The sequence below is a fragment of the Canis lupus genome, chromosome 15 (genome assembly GCF_003254725.2).
Source record: "Canis lupus dingo isolate Sandy chromosome 15, ASM325472v2, whole genome shotgun sequence".
NCBI lineage: Eukaryota > Metazoa > Chordata > Mammalia > Carnivora > Canidae > Canis > Canis lupus.
Genome location: NC_064257.1, coordinates 2,417,230 through 2,433,131, shown reverse-complemented (window position 1 = coordinate 2,433,131; position 15,902 = coordinate 2,417,230). Strand labels below are relative to the sequence as shown.

The following is a 15,902-nucleotide window of genomic DNA, read 5'->3' as shown; positions in this document are numbered from 1 at the left end:
CCTTCCTGGGACCCGCATGAACCCTATCACACCCGGATCTCATACTCCACTCTCTGTGATATTTTATAGGCCCTATAAAAATCCCCATGGAAAGCTTGGCCATTCTCACACTAACCCGCATTCTCAAGGTGTGTCTGAATGTGGAGGGGGATGTGTGTGGAGGGGTGGAGAGGCCATTAGGGAAGCAAGACTGAGAGGGACCACTAGGTTGACCTGAAGTGACCTTGGCTTTGAGAGAAAGCTCTGCAGAAGAACCCCAGGAGCCACATGGTGAGAGCTCACTCCGTGTCTCTGTACCTCTTTTTTGGAGGGCCTTCCACCCTCACCCCAGCCCCCCTCTTGAGCCTTGCAGGGAACATGGGGCACTCTGCCTCTCCTAGCAGCACACCATCCTGCCTGGGTTTCCATGGCAACCTCCTCAGCATTGCAGTGAGGTCCCTCTAGACACCCTCTCCTCCTGGGGGCGGGGGGAGTAGAAGACAGGTTGAAGGTCTGCAGGGCCTTCCCTTGCTGAAGCACCCCAAGAGTTTGATAGAGAGGGAAGCAGCATTCAGATAAGGACTGCACCAAAGGAGGCCATTTGCTGTCACTGGTTAGAGACCTGGGCAAATTCAGAGTGGAATTGCCAATGGGGATAGGAACGCTGGGAGTGGGGCCAACAGCATAGCCTCCAAAAGCAGTGGGGAGTGGGGAGCTGGTTATGCTGGCAATCTCCTGTCTAGGCCACACCCAATGAGGGGTTGGGGGGGATGGTTATTCAAAAGGCCAGTCCTGCTTCACCCTACTTACGTTTCAGGAAGTCCCAATGGGGGAGGGAAGGCTGAGAGGGCTGGCATCACTAGGCGATGCGATGGGGGGACTGGGAGGGGGGATGGGCTGGTGGTGAGGAGGAAGGTCTTCTCTGAAACCAGCCCAGCTTCTGGGATATTGGAATGGCTACTATCCACAAGTCAATGAGACCACTGACCTTCTGTGCCTCTCTCTCTCATGCACACATACAGTCACTTTGGCTCATATGTATTTCTTTCACACAAGCAGAGTGCAAACAATCACATATGAGGACAGTGGTCTCACAAGTCAGGTCATGTAGGTTCACAGAGCGGGCACAGTCACGAACAGTCCTGCCAGGTCTTAGTCATCCATACACACCACACACTCTGCCGCATACATGTGACTGTCACAGCATAACCCCTGGATTGAACCCCTCCACTCAATCACACACAGAGATACAAACTCACAAATGGTATGTGACCTACCACACAGAGGACTGGGCAATGATGGTAGGTGTAGGGGACTTGCCCTGGCCCTGGATCCTAACTGCCACATCCCCTCTAACCCAGTTAGGAGACAGATGGGTCTGTGGGAGCTGCATGTCACCCTCTCTCCTCATAGCTCCTCTCCCCACAACACATACCCTGAGCTGAGGCCACAGCTTCACCACACCATGGCCCCAATACCCCCCTCTTCAGACCCACCTGGGAGAAAATTTACCTTCTTTGACCCACCCAACCCATTGTGAGCCCCTGGGTAGGGGTGTCACAGAATCCTGAAGTGTTAGAGACATTTCGCTAGCCTCCTGCTGCCATTGGGGAACGAGGTGGCCACATACTCATAGGGCTGGAGCCAGACTCCAGGCCCACATTCTCCTGGTCTACTGACAGTCTACTTTTCACTACTCTACATCAAGTCCACATTGGTTTGAGAGGTGATTCAGCAGAGATTAAGTTTCATGTCTTCTGGATAGGGAGAACATTCTTGCAACCTCGGAGAAAATTCATCTACTGGTTTCATACTTGTCCAGTCTGAACTCTGTTGATCTGGGGAGTAACTTTATGTAGTCTCTGTTTTTCTCTCTAGAGAACTGGGCCAAGTTGCTTACAATAATTCTGTGGTGCCTGGAGACTGAAAGACTCCAGGAACCAACCCATCTGTCCCACCACGTGCAAGGGAGAGGCAAAGCCTTCAGCAGCACCCCCCATGGCATCTCCTGGAACATCCTGAGCCCTCTCCTCTCCAGAGCCCAGGTGGGAAGAGCTGCTGTCCCTGGTACTGAAAAGGGAAGCTCCATTCGGGCAGAGGCTGGAATGGCCCAGGGTGGCCCTGAGTAGACCCAGCCTAAGGCCAGGTCAGAACCACCTATGTCCTGGGACTCCAAAGCTCTGCTCCTCCCCTCACCTTTGCTCCTACAACTTAGAGAATGTTAGATCTAGAAGGAAGCTGGGAGGGCAGCCTGGGTGGCTCAGTGGTTTAGCACCGCCTTCAGGTTTAGCGCCTTCACACACTTCAGGGTGTGATCCTGGAGACCCGGGATCGAGTCCCATGTCGGGCTCCCTGCATGGAGCCTGCTTCTCCCTCTGCCTGTGTCTCTGCCTCTCTCTCTCTCTCTCTCTCTCTCTCTCTGTGTGTGTGTCATGAATAAATAAATAAAACCTTTAAAAAATAGAAGGAAGCTGGGAGGTAGTTTTTATAGCTCCATTTTACAGAAGAGGAAATTGAGACCCAGTGGGAATGTGACTTTCCCAAGGTCCCATGGGGGAGTTACAGAACCAGAACTAAACTCTAAAGTTTCAGGATGAGTTTCTGGAAGGCCATTTGAGGAAAATGTGAGGAATAAAGAGGAAAGGGCAGGGGAACTAGAGAGGAGGCTGGGGCAATAGTCCAGGTGAGATATCATGGGACCTAAACTAAAACAGAGGCTTTGAGGGCAGCCCTGATGGCTCAGCGGTTTAGCGCTACCTTCAGCCCAGGGCCTGATCCTGGAGACCTGGGATCGAGTCCCATGTCGGGCTCCCTACATGGAGCCTGCTTCTCCCTCTGCCTGTGTCTCTGCCTCTCTCTCTCCTCTCTGTGTATTCTCATGAATAAAAATAAATAAAATCTTAAAAAAAAAAAAAAACAGAGGCTTTGAAACAAAGAGGAAGAGAAGGGCAGAGCTGGAGCCAATGCGGAGTATGGACAGATCAGGGGGAGGGAAGCCCCTAGAGGGGCAGACCTAGAGCTCACAAGACTGGGTCCAGAAGAGGAGTTCTTCCCCACTTCACGCAGCCCAGCCTTGCAGGGAATGAGCTATCCCATCTGGGGGCAGTAGGAGTACCCTGCTAGGATCTGTGCCCAGAACAGAGTCTCCAGGGCCACTGCCCATGACAAGTCAGCCCGTACATCCCTCTGGGGCCAGACTCTCCTACCCAGGATGGGGCTCCAAGCTGGGACACTGGCATCCTCAAAGCTGGGGAGAAAGAATTATAGATGGGAGAGGAGTATGCCACAAGCAAGGGGCAGAGCTGTGGGGGCTAGAGAACTCATTTCTTGTTTGGTCCTACTGCGTAACCATGGCCAATAATAACACCAACAATTTACCAAGTATCTACTATGTGCCAGGCAAGAGGGTGGGTGGCTTTGCATACCCTGTCTCCTGTAATTCCCTGGACAATGCTGAAGGGCAGGTATCTTGCCCTTACAATCAAGGAAGCAGGCTCAGAGGAATGAAGTCACTTGCCCGCATCATCCAACTAGCAAATGACAGGGTGTGGCTCTGAAGGCCAATTTCAAGTTGTTCTCCAGGAAAATACCTTCTCCTCTCCAGGCTCCAATGCTTCATCAACAAAATGAGTAAATCAGACTAGATGATCCCAAGGGGGCCCTCCCTGCTCTCACATCGAAAGATTGGATTATTCACAGAGACTTTCAGTTAAAAGGGCATCTGGGCCATCCACCTGGCTCAGGCTCCAGGCCTCCAGCTGCACCCTTGCATACGACAGAGACAAGTGATCCAGAAGCCCTGTCGTCATCCATCCCCCGTGGAGGCTTGAGGTCTTGGCATCTATTCCAATCCCTGCCCATTGACTGTGGAGTCTGGGTAGGTGAATAGCCCCAGGCAGACCACCAGAAGGTCTCCCAGTGACTCAGGCCCCGGCCCTGCCCTTGGATGACCGTCTGTCCAAATTTCTTGGACATGAGGAGGCCCTTGGGTCTGAAGCTGCATCAGGTGCATTCAGCTGGAGATCAGCAGGGCTTGGTCTCCTGAAGCCACACTCTTGGGGCCCAATACCTCCTCAACCTAATCTTAATCCCCTGACCTTAATCCCACCCCTTTGTCCTTTACAAACCCGACTCCTGGATCCCCATCTCCCTGACTCCCTAGTGCAAGCCTATATTGCATGCTCACAGAGGCCATGCCCATCCTGGGGCATGGATAACCTCAAGCCCCCTCCCCATCTAGCATCTCCCTGAGCCAGAAACCACATCGCAGCTTGATTGCTGGAAAAGACCATCCCACGTGCTCCTGTGAAGGGCTTTGTAAAAATCTATTTTAAGGCCTGGAAAAGTCTCCCACCCTCAGCCCCAACTGGGAGTCTTGATGAGCATTCTCTCTGGATCCTCCGGAGCCCCCGCCCCCTCACCACCCCCATCCAGCTGCCCTATTTGAAGGTTTCCTGGGGAAGTTGTTACACTGAACAAAATAAGCAGGAAGAGATTTTAAAACAAAACCAGCTGGTGTCTGGGCTGATGCCACAAAGTGAGGAGGTCTTGGAGGGGAGGGCTGGCTCCTCTGTGATGTGGGGTCCAATGTGACTGTGTGTGACAAAGTAGGTGACCCCCCCCCCCCCACCGCCGGTCTGGGCATAACTAGGATTCTAAAACTAGGTGTCTGAGAGAATGTATTTTTCAGGATGTAGCTGTTAAAGTGGGTGTGAATGTGGCTTCATGAGATTGTGCATATACACGTGCAATGCGTTTCTGTGATCACGGGCTGCTGTGTATGCATGTGTGTAACTATGTCTCTATGATCTGGGTCTGTGCATTAGTACTCAGAGGGCTGTGCTTGTGTGACGTGCACAACTGGCTTTATTGTGACCACAAACAGTGGGAATGACCGTAATATGCTTTCCTGGCAGTAGGGATGGCTTCCTGAGCAATTGAGCACACTATCTCTATGACTACGCAAAATGTGTGTGTGTGTGTGTGTGTGTCCTGTGACTTGTAATGTACACCTGTAATGACATTCGTGTGGCCATTTGTACTCAGGAAACTCAGAAAACACAGGTGCGACTGAATCCTGTGGATGTGTGTTTAGGAAGCTGTGTCACTTAGCATGGTGTCAGGAATATGATGGCTGTTTAATAGATGATTGATGAGGGGCACTTGGGTAGCTCAGTCAGTTAGGCCTCTGCCTTCAGCTCAGGTCATGATCCCAAGGGTCCTGAGATCAAGCCCCACGTGGCTCCCCGCTCAGAATGGAGTCTGCTCCTCCCTCTGCCCCTCCTCCCTGCTCATGCTCTCTCTGTCTCTCTCTCTCAAATAAATAAATAAATAAATCTTTCAATAAATACATGATTGATGATGAATGTGTAAGTCTGTGCGTGGAGGTAGCGCAGCGTAAAGTTTAGGAGTGCGACCCCAGAAGCCCGGCTGTTGGGGTTTGAGTTCAGGCTTCACTAACCCACCAGCTCTGTAGTTTGGGGCAGCTCAGTTGCCTTCTCTGTGCTTTAGCACCTGCCTTGTGGAGTTTGCGGGGATTCAGTGAGTCAGGATGTGTCCCAGGCTCAGTACTTGGGTGTACAGTAAGTGCTATATGGATATTGGTGGGTGTGAGGACATTCCCTGGGTGCCCTGTCATTGCAAGGGGCCCCAACCCAGGCCCTGCGCGTCGCGGCCCTCTCACCGGACTGGGGGAGCTGGAGTGTGCTCTTGCTCCACTGGGTCAGGCCCACGATGGCCACCATCTTCGCTCCAAGGCTGCTGCGCCGCTTCTTGGCTGTGGTGGTCCCGGGGCCACCCCCAGCCTGCTGGGAGCCACAGATTTCACCGCTGATGCTGGAGCTCCGGACCACATTCCTGGAGGCCGCGGCCGAGGCCGGACCCGGCTCCCCGTTAAACATGGTCCGAGGGGAGGCAAGGCGTCAGGCAACCCTGTGGGGGAGGGCGGGAGACAATGGGGTCCCCCTTCAGGCCCTGGGGCCACTATCCTGCAGCCCACCGCTTCCACCAAGCTGTGTGACCCTGGGTGAGTCACTTGGCCTCCCTGACGCTGTAGCGATCGAGTAAATAAATAAATGTCAAGAGCGTACACAGGGTCTGGCTCAATAAATGGAACAGAATATTCTTATTAGCACACGGCTGTCCTGGCAAGTGACCTGGTTTGGCAGTGAAGGCAGAGGCTGTGGAGTCATACAACCCCCTCTTGAATTCTAAAGGCCTCTACACACTGGCTGTGTGATCTTGTGACCAAGCACCTTGGGGTTTCAGTGAACACTTCAGCAAAATGAGAAATAAAAGCACTTACCTCATAGGACTGTCGTAAGGATTAAATTAGAGCATGTGAATGAAGGCGCCTAGAACGGTGTCAGGCATGGAGTAAATATTTAGCAGGTGTGATTACTTTCAGAGCCAATAATAAGAACAGGGAGAGCAAAACTGGCCCCAGTCTGCGGGGACTATGGAAGGGGACCTCCCGCTAAGGGGGAGCACAGAGAAGTCTAAGGAAGGAGGCACAAGTCACTCTTAAGCGCACCACAGAGCGGCAGCCACTGGAGGTGTTTTACCCCATTCCTTCCCAGGGTCTTTCTTATGCATTTTTAAAAATGAACTCAGGGCACCTGGGTGGCTCAGTGGCTAAGTATGTGCCTTCGGCTCTGGCCATGATCCCAGGGTCTTGGGATCGGAGCCCTGCATTGGGCTGTGGATGTGTGGGAGCCCCGCATGTGGCTGGGACTCTGCTTCTCCCTCTGCACCTCCCCCTGCTTGTGCTTTCTCTCTCTCTCTCTCTCTCTCTTTCACTTTCTTTCTCTCTCAAATAAATAAAATCTTTAAAAAAATGGAACTCATACTGCCAATACAATTTTACACCCCGGTATTTTTCATTTAACATCATATCGCAAGCGTTTCCCAAAGTCATTAACATGTTTTAACATATGGTATTAACATTTCAATACCACTAGAATATTCCACTGTATAGAGGGAGCATAATTGACTTAACTACTTCAATACAGTGACCCCTTAGATCAGGTCTGACTTCTTCCCCTCTCTCCTGCCTTTTAAACAACGCTGCTATAAACATCTTTCTATGCTGCCTGGATCCGCTTATTTCCTTAGGATTGATTCCCAGAAACAGAGTGAGGGGGCTGGGTGTGGATACTGCTGGGAGCGTCTCCAACGTCCACTCTCCCTCCCTGCTTCCTGACAGAGGGTTGGTTTTGTTGGGTACCACCCCATCCCATTTCAGAGGCTGATCTGGATTAGTTCAAGCCAATCCGTGAGTGGCACTCACCTTCGTACGTACTACTGGTCCGAGGGCAGGCATATGACTAAGTTGGCCAGATCTGACTTAAGGGGTGGGGGGGGAGGTTTGGATTCCATGCTTACCAGAGAGGTAGGGTCTCCCTCTCCCCTGCCCCAGTTCTTCCCTCAAGACCCTTCCCCCTAGAGAGCACCAGGTCCAGGAGGAAGCCAGTGTCGATGAGTGCAGCACAGCAACAGAAAGGACCTCAGGCCACCCAGGAGCCTGCCTTTCTCTGCCCTTCCAGTTATGGGAGATAATGTGCTAAGCCAGTTTGAATCAAGTGTTCTCTGTTACATCCAAAAGCGTCCCAACTGATACCGAGGATATAAACATTTCTTTGATTCTTGGAAAATATTGCCAAATTCCTTTCCAAAGCTACATTCAACAAATATTTACGCTCTTAAAGTTCCAAGGCCTATGCTGAGTGCCAAGGATACAGCAGTGAGCCAGGCTGACTTGGTCCTGCCCTCCCAGAGCCTCCAGTCCAGGAGGAGAGGCAGATAGTAAATAACTGATTATGTAATTAAATATTAAATCAGACAGTTCTGATGAGGGCTAGGAAGACAGAGGGCACTGGGAGCCACTCTGCGGGAGCGGGGCAGCAGGCATCCATAGCTCGGTTCTGCACAGAGATGGGATCTCCAGCTGTCGGCCTCTACAACTTGGCTGAAAGTCCAATGCAGCAGTGGGTGTCCTCTGCTCAGAGTATAGGAAAAGCAGCTGATCCTGCGGGCTCTGCCTACAGCCCTTCCCAGCTCTGTCTCTGCCTACAGAGCTCTTCCCAGGTCAGCTCCTGATCCCAGGGCTCAGGTCACTCTGCTTAACCCTCTGCCCTCAGGCCTGTCACCCTGAGGGAATCTGACTTTCTAAAAGGACATAGTTGAAGTGTGTGGGTGGGTGGAGAAGAATGAGGGAGAAGGGAAGGGGCCACTCTAGAGGATTCAGTCCCCAGAGAGCTGTGAATGGTAGCCACTTAGCCTCCTGGTCAGCGTGGCTCCTGCCAACCAGGCAAATTGGGGCTGACAGTGGGGATGAGTCAAAGCTGTGTTCTCCCTCCTTTGTGGTCGTCTGGACCGTTTTCACTCACCCTGTGATGTATGCAGAGCCCCGTATTATATTTCTTTATCTATCCCCCATTAACCTTGCAGCTAATGGAAAGTCCCCCTGGACTTGGGCCTATGATGATCTCTTCTCTTTAGTTTCCAATTCTGGTGCCAGTTTGTGTGGGTTTTTTTTGGTATCTGCATGGTGTTTTGGTGGGTGGTGGGAGAGGGCTTACAACATGAGCCTAATTTGCTCTTTAAAGTATTTCTACTAAGTGCGTGGTAATCTCTATGCCACATAATCTCTATGTCTCAGGATGAGAAACTTGAGTCTCTGAAAAGTCAAGGCCTTACCCATCCTACTCAGCTAAGAAATTGTAGCACCTGGACTCACACCTAGGTCTCCTTTTCCCAAGAAGATGCAGACATAGGAGCACCTAGGTGGCTCAGTTGGTTAAGCATCCTACTCTGGGTTTTGCCTTAGGTCATATCTCAGAGTCATGGGATGGAGCCCCGAGTTCTCAGGCTCCCACCTCAGCAGGGAGTCTGCTTGAGATTCTCTCTTCCTCTGCCCGTCCCCCTACTTGCGCACTCTTGCAGGTTCACATGTGTTCTCTCTCTCAAAATAAAGAAAATCTTAAAAAAAAAAAAAAAAAAAAAAAGGATGTAGACAGACTCAGCAGCTCCTGCCCCTCCAACCCAGAGCTCACTCAAAGGTGTGGGCCCATCCCTCCCATTCAGCCTTTGCCCTGAGTCTCTGGTTCTTTGGAAACCCTGAAAAAAAAAAAAAAAAAAAAAAGATCTCTGATGAGAAAAACCTCTCTGGCTCAGGTTTTCACAGCTGGCATGAGCATGTGAGGGGCAGAAGGAACCCTACCCAGACCACAGCTGGAGAAGCAAGTGCTTCCCCAGCGAAGCCTACAGGAAGCTCAAGAGTACCACTCCCAAAGCTGAGCAGGGAGGAAGGCATGGGACAAAATTCCTGACCCCGCCAACCCAGGGGCTCATGTTTCCTCATGAATAATGAATGACATTGACAAGCAGATGGTTTGACATCAGGAACTCAGCACCATCTGGAGCCACTTTCTCGTCTTTAACCACCCAGGGATCACCCAGAGGGCCTGGTGAGCTGATGAATGCTTCAGAGGGTCCTGCCAGATAGGCCACCCCCAAGGGGACAGGAAAAGTGGACCCAAGGTCTTGAGGCCTGACCCCTAGTACAAGAGTGCTGGATTGGGTGGCGTGAGAGAAGTAAGAATCAGGAAGTGGGATTAAAATGTATACAGACTCCTTGTGTCACTTTCTCTGGACCTTGGTTTCCTTACCTGTGTGTGTGTGTGTAAAACAAAGAAGTTGCATTAGGTGATCTCTAGAAGCCCTTTAACTAGACAGCAGAGCCTGTGAACATATACTGCATTGGCAGGCTCAGAATTGGGGCTCCAGTTGCTTCTCTGACAGCTGGCCTAGCTCCAGAGGAGTTAAGACAAAGAGACAGAGGGACATCTGGCTCAGTGGTTGAGTGTCTGCCTTCAGCTCAGGGTGTGATCCTGGGGTCCTGGGATCGAGGCCCGCATCGGGCTCCCTGCAGGGAGCCTGCTTCTCTCTCTGCCTGTGTCTCTAGTTCTCTCCGTGTGTCTCTCCTGAATAAATAAATAAAATCTTAAAAAAAAAAAAAAAAGACAAAGAGACAGAGCTGGCCACCTGGTCACTATGAGGAGGAAGTTCTACTCACAGTGACTCCTGAGCCATGACACTATAGAGATGGGAAAGGAGCAGCAGGCAGAAATGGGGGAGTGGGGAGCGGCCAGCACAGAACCCAGCACCTCATAGACTGGTAGCTCTGAAGGATTGTTAAATGAACTACCTCCTTCCTACAGAAGTCACCTCAATAATTCTCTGCCTCTGAGCATGGCTGTCCCTTTGCCAGCCCAGTTCATGGCTCCCCAAGAAAGGGAACACTTCCTCACCAGGTCATGGGGACCTCACTCTAGAGTTCTCTCGATGACTCCCATCTACTGCCACAGCAGCATCTACTACTATGGCTCAGATTTCCTCTCCTGGGACAAGGACTACTATTCCAACTCCTGCCAAAGCTCCATGCCAGCAGAGACCCTCCAAGGTCCTCAAGGAAGGAAGCTACTGTTTTCTTTCCAGGTGTGGATATTTGGCCTCTACCCTGGAGTCTCAGTACCCTAGCCCTCTGAACCATCTCTTGAATCCTAACAATAGGGGTCTCAGGGCTCTGCCGGGCTACCCAGGCCCCTTGGTCCCTTTGACCATGTGTCTAACCAGATCATAAGCCTTTTTTGAAAGTCAATGAGGCCATCTGAAAGCCCAAGATAAACCTAGCTACCCACCCTTCTTCTAACAGAAGAAACCAAGAAATCTGTCAGAGGGTGATAGACTGGAAGGTCCCCCCACAGTAGACATCACTAATCCATCTCTTTCCCATCAAGGCCAGATTTAACCTCAGAATCCCTCTCAACATAGCTCTAGTACCAACTGGTGAGAATTGGCTCATGATTTAAAGTAGATTTGCAAAAATAAATAAATAAACAAATAAATAAAATAAAATAGATTTGCTGGGCAGCCCAGGTGGCTTAGCAGTTTAGCGCCGCCTTCAGCCCAGGACGTGATCCTGGAGACCCTGGGCTCCCTGCATGGAGCCTGCTTCTCCCTCTGCCTATGTCTCTGCCTCTCTTCTGTGTGTGTCTCTTGTGAATAAATAAATAAAATCTTAAAAATATAATAGATTTGCCAATCCTATTCCAGCCCAAGTCTTTCATTTTACAGAGTGAGAACCAAAGCCCAGGATGGGAAAGAGACACACCCAGGGTCACACAAAAAGTTGGTGACAAAACCAAAGCTCCAACTCAAGCCTCGTAATTCTCAGATCCCACATCACCTGGTAGGTGCTTCCTCCCCACTTTTTTTTTTTTTTTAAGATTTTATTTATTTATTCATGAGACACAGAGAGAGAGAGAGAGAGAGAGAGAGAGAGAGAGAGACATAGGCAGGGGGAGAAGCAGGCTCCATGCAGGGAGCCCGACGTGGGACTCAATCCTGGGACTCCAGGATCATGCCCTGGGCTGAAGGCGGTGCTAAACCGCTGAGCCACCCAGGCTGCCCTTCCTCCCCACTTTGAAGAAAACCCAAACTCACTGAACTGATGAATCTGAGCGTGGTGTTCCACATCACAGGGGGCTGTGCCCCTCCCAACAGCACACCCCTAGGGCATTTACACGAGGCTTTAGGTCACTTCTGTCCAGACACCAGTTTCCAAGAAAGGAGGCAAAGGCAGTCAGGGTAGGTCCCACAAGGAGATGAAGTGATAAGAATCTGAAAGGAAAGAGGGAAGTTTAGAGGAAGGGCTAGTGAAAACATCTGTCCTTAAGAGGTTCCAGTAGCTTGTGGAGTAAAAAGACTTTAGGGATAGTTGTGTGATGCTGAGCCAATCATTTAAACTCTCTGATTCTGTTTCCTACTTTGTAAAATTGTCCCAGCTCCTGGGTCCTCTAATCTTCCTGTTGGCACCTTAATGTCAAACTGCTGTTGCTGAAGCCTCTCCACAACTTTAAGGGTTTTAAGACATAAGGGACACATGGAGGTCCAAGTGCTAAGGAGCTCTAGACCCTATCCTTCCTTCCTCAGTCCTCCCAGACTAATGGGGTCTGTGTCCCTGCCCAGTATGTGTATGTGGGTGGGTGGGTGGGGTTCGGGGGGGACTCCTGGCTCCACCCCTAGCCATATGACCCTAAGCAAGTCATTCAGCTTCCCTGAATTTCCATCTCTTCTTCTATGTGATGAGTCTACTTGCCACCTGGACCCAGCTGCACTCTCCAGTCTGGACTGGGTGTCAGATGGGATAATGAAGAACAGGAAAACACTGTGATTAAAAACAGAGGTTGTTTTTGTTTTGGTCTTTTTGAGAAAGACAGACTTGGTTCAAAACCTAGATCTGTCACTTAACAAGCTGTATGACCCAGGGCAATTTCCTTAACAAACCCCTCAAGCCTACTGCTCCTCATCTCTAGAGTGGGGATAATAATGCCTGTCTTAGATGAAATGTTGCAAAATAAGCATCGGTACAGTACTAACTGTTCAGTTGGGCAACAATTCCACTATTACTCCTCATACCGGTGCCTTGTGAAGGACTGCACAGGTGTTAATGCTTATTGGTCTGGATTGCACATCAGGTGCAGCCACTTCATGGGAAGGCTCAGAATCCAAAATCACCTCTCACTCCAGCCCGGGCTGCTTCTACGCAGAGCCCGGGATGGCATGGGATCTGTGCCTCTCAGCCAAGGTGAGAAGCTGGCATGTAAGGCTATACTCATCTCTCCCAGCATCTCAGCTCCTGGTCCCTCACTGGATGTGGGTCTGGCATTTGAGACCCCCGACCCAACCTTAATCCAGCACCAAGGCTGCCCACCACGTCTCCCATACCAGTCTGGGCCCATGCCAGACGCCAGTGTCTGCATCCACAGAAGGGGAGAAGGGTTCTCTTTTTTCCAGCATTTCCTTTCCCCCCTCAGGAAAAGATGGGTAGGTGACAGGGCTGGCACACGGTGGGGGAGGTAGGCTGGGCCAAGGGAGCATACCCAGCTTGCATGCGGAGCACCAGGCCAGCTTCCCTCCTGATTACGTGACCTTTGTCTCTCCCAAGCCAGACTCACACACACAACACTATATACACACAGGGAGAAACGTAGGGCACTCAATTTCAAATGTATGACCACACACCATACAGACCCAGACAGATGATATACCCGTAAAGACATAATCACATGCGTACACAGATACGCACATGCACCCCCAAGACAAAGGCACACAGAAGCAGTCACACTGACAGTCACTGGCATTTGCAGACTCATATATGTGTACACACTCACACACACTCATACACACACCCCCTCCTTGGCCTCTGCCCAGCCCAGAGAGGTGGGAAGAGCCCATCCCTTCAGGGGGCAGGGAAGTGGGAAGTATCTTACCTGGATCTTGGGTTCCCTTGGCTGAGGCATGCACACCAGCTCTGAGCAGCCGCTCGTGTGAGCTTGAATACACACACACTCATACCCGCTCCAGCCCCCAGTACCACTCTCCTGGCCCCCATCCCTGCAGGCCGGACAAAAGAGCTCCTCAGTGAGGTTTGTGGTGAGGAGATGAGAAGGCTGGCAGGGAGCAGCTGCTGTCACCATGGCTACCGAGCTGACCCACTTCTCCTCCACCCAGCTTGGCCCACCCAGCCTAGGCAAGGGAGGACAAGCAGCTTTGGGCAGGGTGGGGGGCCCTCTCCCATCACACACAGTAAAGAGGTGGCCCTCTGAGGATGTAGTAAGGGATGGATTGAGGGCCAATTTGGTTCCTGCATAGAAAGGCGAGAGCCAGACATTCTTTGAGGGGATCATAGTACTAAGAAGATGGCCCCTGCTAAACCTAGCCCCTGGCCTCCCTCAGCATCTGCCTCAGGGACCTATGTGGGTCATGCACTTGCCCTGAACACATTCTCAGACACAGTCCTCATGGCAGAGCAGAGGGTGGGGTGGCCAAGCCCAAATCTGTGTCCCCAACTCCAAGGACTCAGGACACCAAAGGGAAAGAGAGACCCAGAGCCGTTGAACCCTGTGTCCTGCTCAGATCAAGGCTGCTGAGGGCAGGGCTTGTCCTCCCCACTTGCACTAGGGGCTGCTGGAGGCATGGTCATGCCTTCATTCCTCAGACAGGGCTGCCATGTATCTTCTCTCAGCCAGGAGACTCCTGAGGACATGGCTGAGTGTCTTCCCTCCGAACTGGGGATATAGAGGAACCATACAGCCTTCAGACAGCTCAGTTTTGTGAGATTGCTCACAAAGAAGAAAGAACCACTCCTGCATGACAGCTACCCATAGCTCCTCATTTCCTCCAGGATAAAGTAAAACCCCCTCACACCAAGGCCCATAAGCCGAGTGACTCAGCTCATCCCATGCCCCTGCCCTTCTGTATTCCAGCGGCACTTGCCTTTTTCTCATTCCTCAAAAGTACCCTTTGTCTCTTGTCTGCCTGGAATGCTCTTCTCCAGCCCATCCCCACCCTCATGTACTGAAGCCCCGTATTTATCTGTTGTGCCACCTTTGCCTGGCTAATCCCTACTTGTTGCTTGGTCCCAGTTGGAATGTCATTTTCTAGGAGAGTCTTCCCAGACAAAGTGAGTCCCCTGGTCATGCTCTCCCAGAGTCTGTTCTGTCCCTACCTGGTATGTGAATTGTGTCCCCCATGCCAAAAGATATGTTGAGGTAGTAACCCCAGTACCTCAGAATATGATCTTGTTTGGAATAGGGTCATTGCAGATGTGATTAGTTAAGTTGAGGTCATGCTGGAGTTGGGTGGTCCCTAATCTAATATGACTGGTGTCCTTATAAGAATACAGCTACACAGAGAGAATGCCATGTGATGATGTAGGCAGAGTCTGGAGTGAGCAGCAACAAATTAAAGAATGCCAAGGATTGCCAGCTGTCACCAGAAGTGAAGAGAGAGCCATGGAACAGCATTTCCCTCAGAAGGAATCAATCCTGCCAACACCTTGATCTTGGACCTTTAGCCTCCAGAACTATGAGAGAATACATTTCTGTGTTTTAGGGAACCCAATTCGTGGTACTTTGTTAGAGCTCCCCTAGGAAGCTCATATACTGCTATTCCTAATTTGTTCAGTGCCTGTCTCCCACCCCCAGCCCCTGGCTGTGAGCTGCCAAAAAACAGACACCATGTCTTCTTCACCCTGAACCGCCAGTGCCTGGCATAGGTCTGGCCCGCAGTAGGGCTCTGTAAAACTGTTGAATGAATGAATGATGATCTCAAACAAATATTAAATTAACAGTATTTATAGTTGGATAGTAGAATGGTGAGTCATTTTTATTTTCTTCATGTGACATATTGTGTTTTTCTAAGTTTCCACTTCAGAAACTATATTGATGTTATCATAAAGAAAAACTAAAATACATATTTTTCTTTTCAAAACATACATTAAAATGACAACCATTTCCACCAATACATGTATTGTGAAGAGGAAGAAGTTCTGCTATATGCTTGATAACTACTTTTTCATTGATTAATTGATTCCTTCTTGTGTCGCTAGAGTGCTTTCTGGAGTCAGATTTATAGAGCCTGAGCTCCCGGGCCCTTGGGAGGAGTAGATTCCAGGTGAGAGGGATCTAAGCAATGTATGCATGCTTCTCAGCCATCTACCCCTTCCCGTAGCTTGTAGGATCTGTCCAGATGTGGTACCTGTCACCTGATGGGAGCTGCTAGACTTGGCGCTTGAGAACATCACCAGCTCTGGTTGAAGACCATTCCCAAACAAGCAAAATCCTACCCTTAATGAATGTACCCTCAAACTTGAATATTTACACAAATCACTTGGGGATCTTGTTGAAATGCAGATTTTAGGGATCCCTGGGTGGCTCAGCGGTTTCGCGTGCCTGCCTTTGGCCTAGGGCATGATCCTGGAGTTCTGGGATCGAGTCCCACATCAGGCTCCTTGCATAGAGCCTGCTTCTGCCTGTGTCTCTGCCTCTCCCTCTCTGTATCTCTCATGAATAAATAAA

At 50.7% G+C, this 15,902-nt stretch overlaps 1 protein-coding gene across 3 annotated transcripts in view; it reads right to left on the bottom strand.

Annotated features, from left to right (window-relative positions):
• RIMS3 (regulating synaptic membrane exocytosis 3) overlaps nt 1-15,902 on the bottom strand; it is a 41,694-nt gene that overhangs the window by 14,099 nt on the left and 11,693 nt on the right. For 2 of the 3 annotated variants that reach the window (XM_025419754.3, XM_035699010.2), the window contains exons 2-3: nt 11,485-11,661; nt 5,663-5,910 (exon numbers count right to left, since the gene is read on the bottom strand). In XM_025419754.3, coding sequence (XP_025275539.1) covers nt 5,663-5,879 — 217 coding nt within the window. In that variant the 5' untranslated portion in view covers nt 5,880-5,910; nt 11,485-11,661. Of the gene's footprint in view, nt 1-5,662; nt 5,911-11,484; nt 11,662-13,313; nt 13,427-15,902 lie in introns of those variants that run through there. The other variant, XM_025419755.3, reaches the window with a different exon arrangement.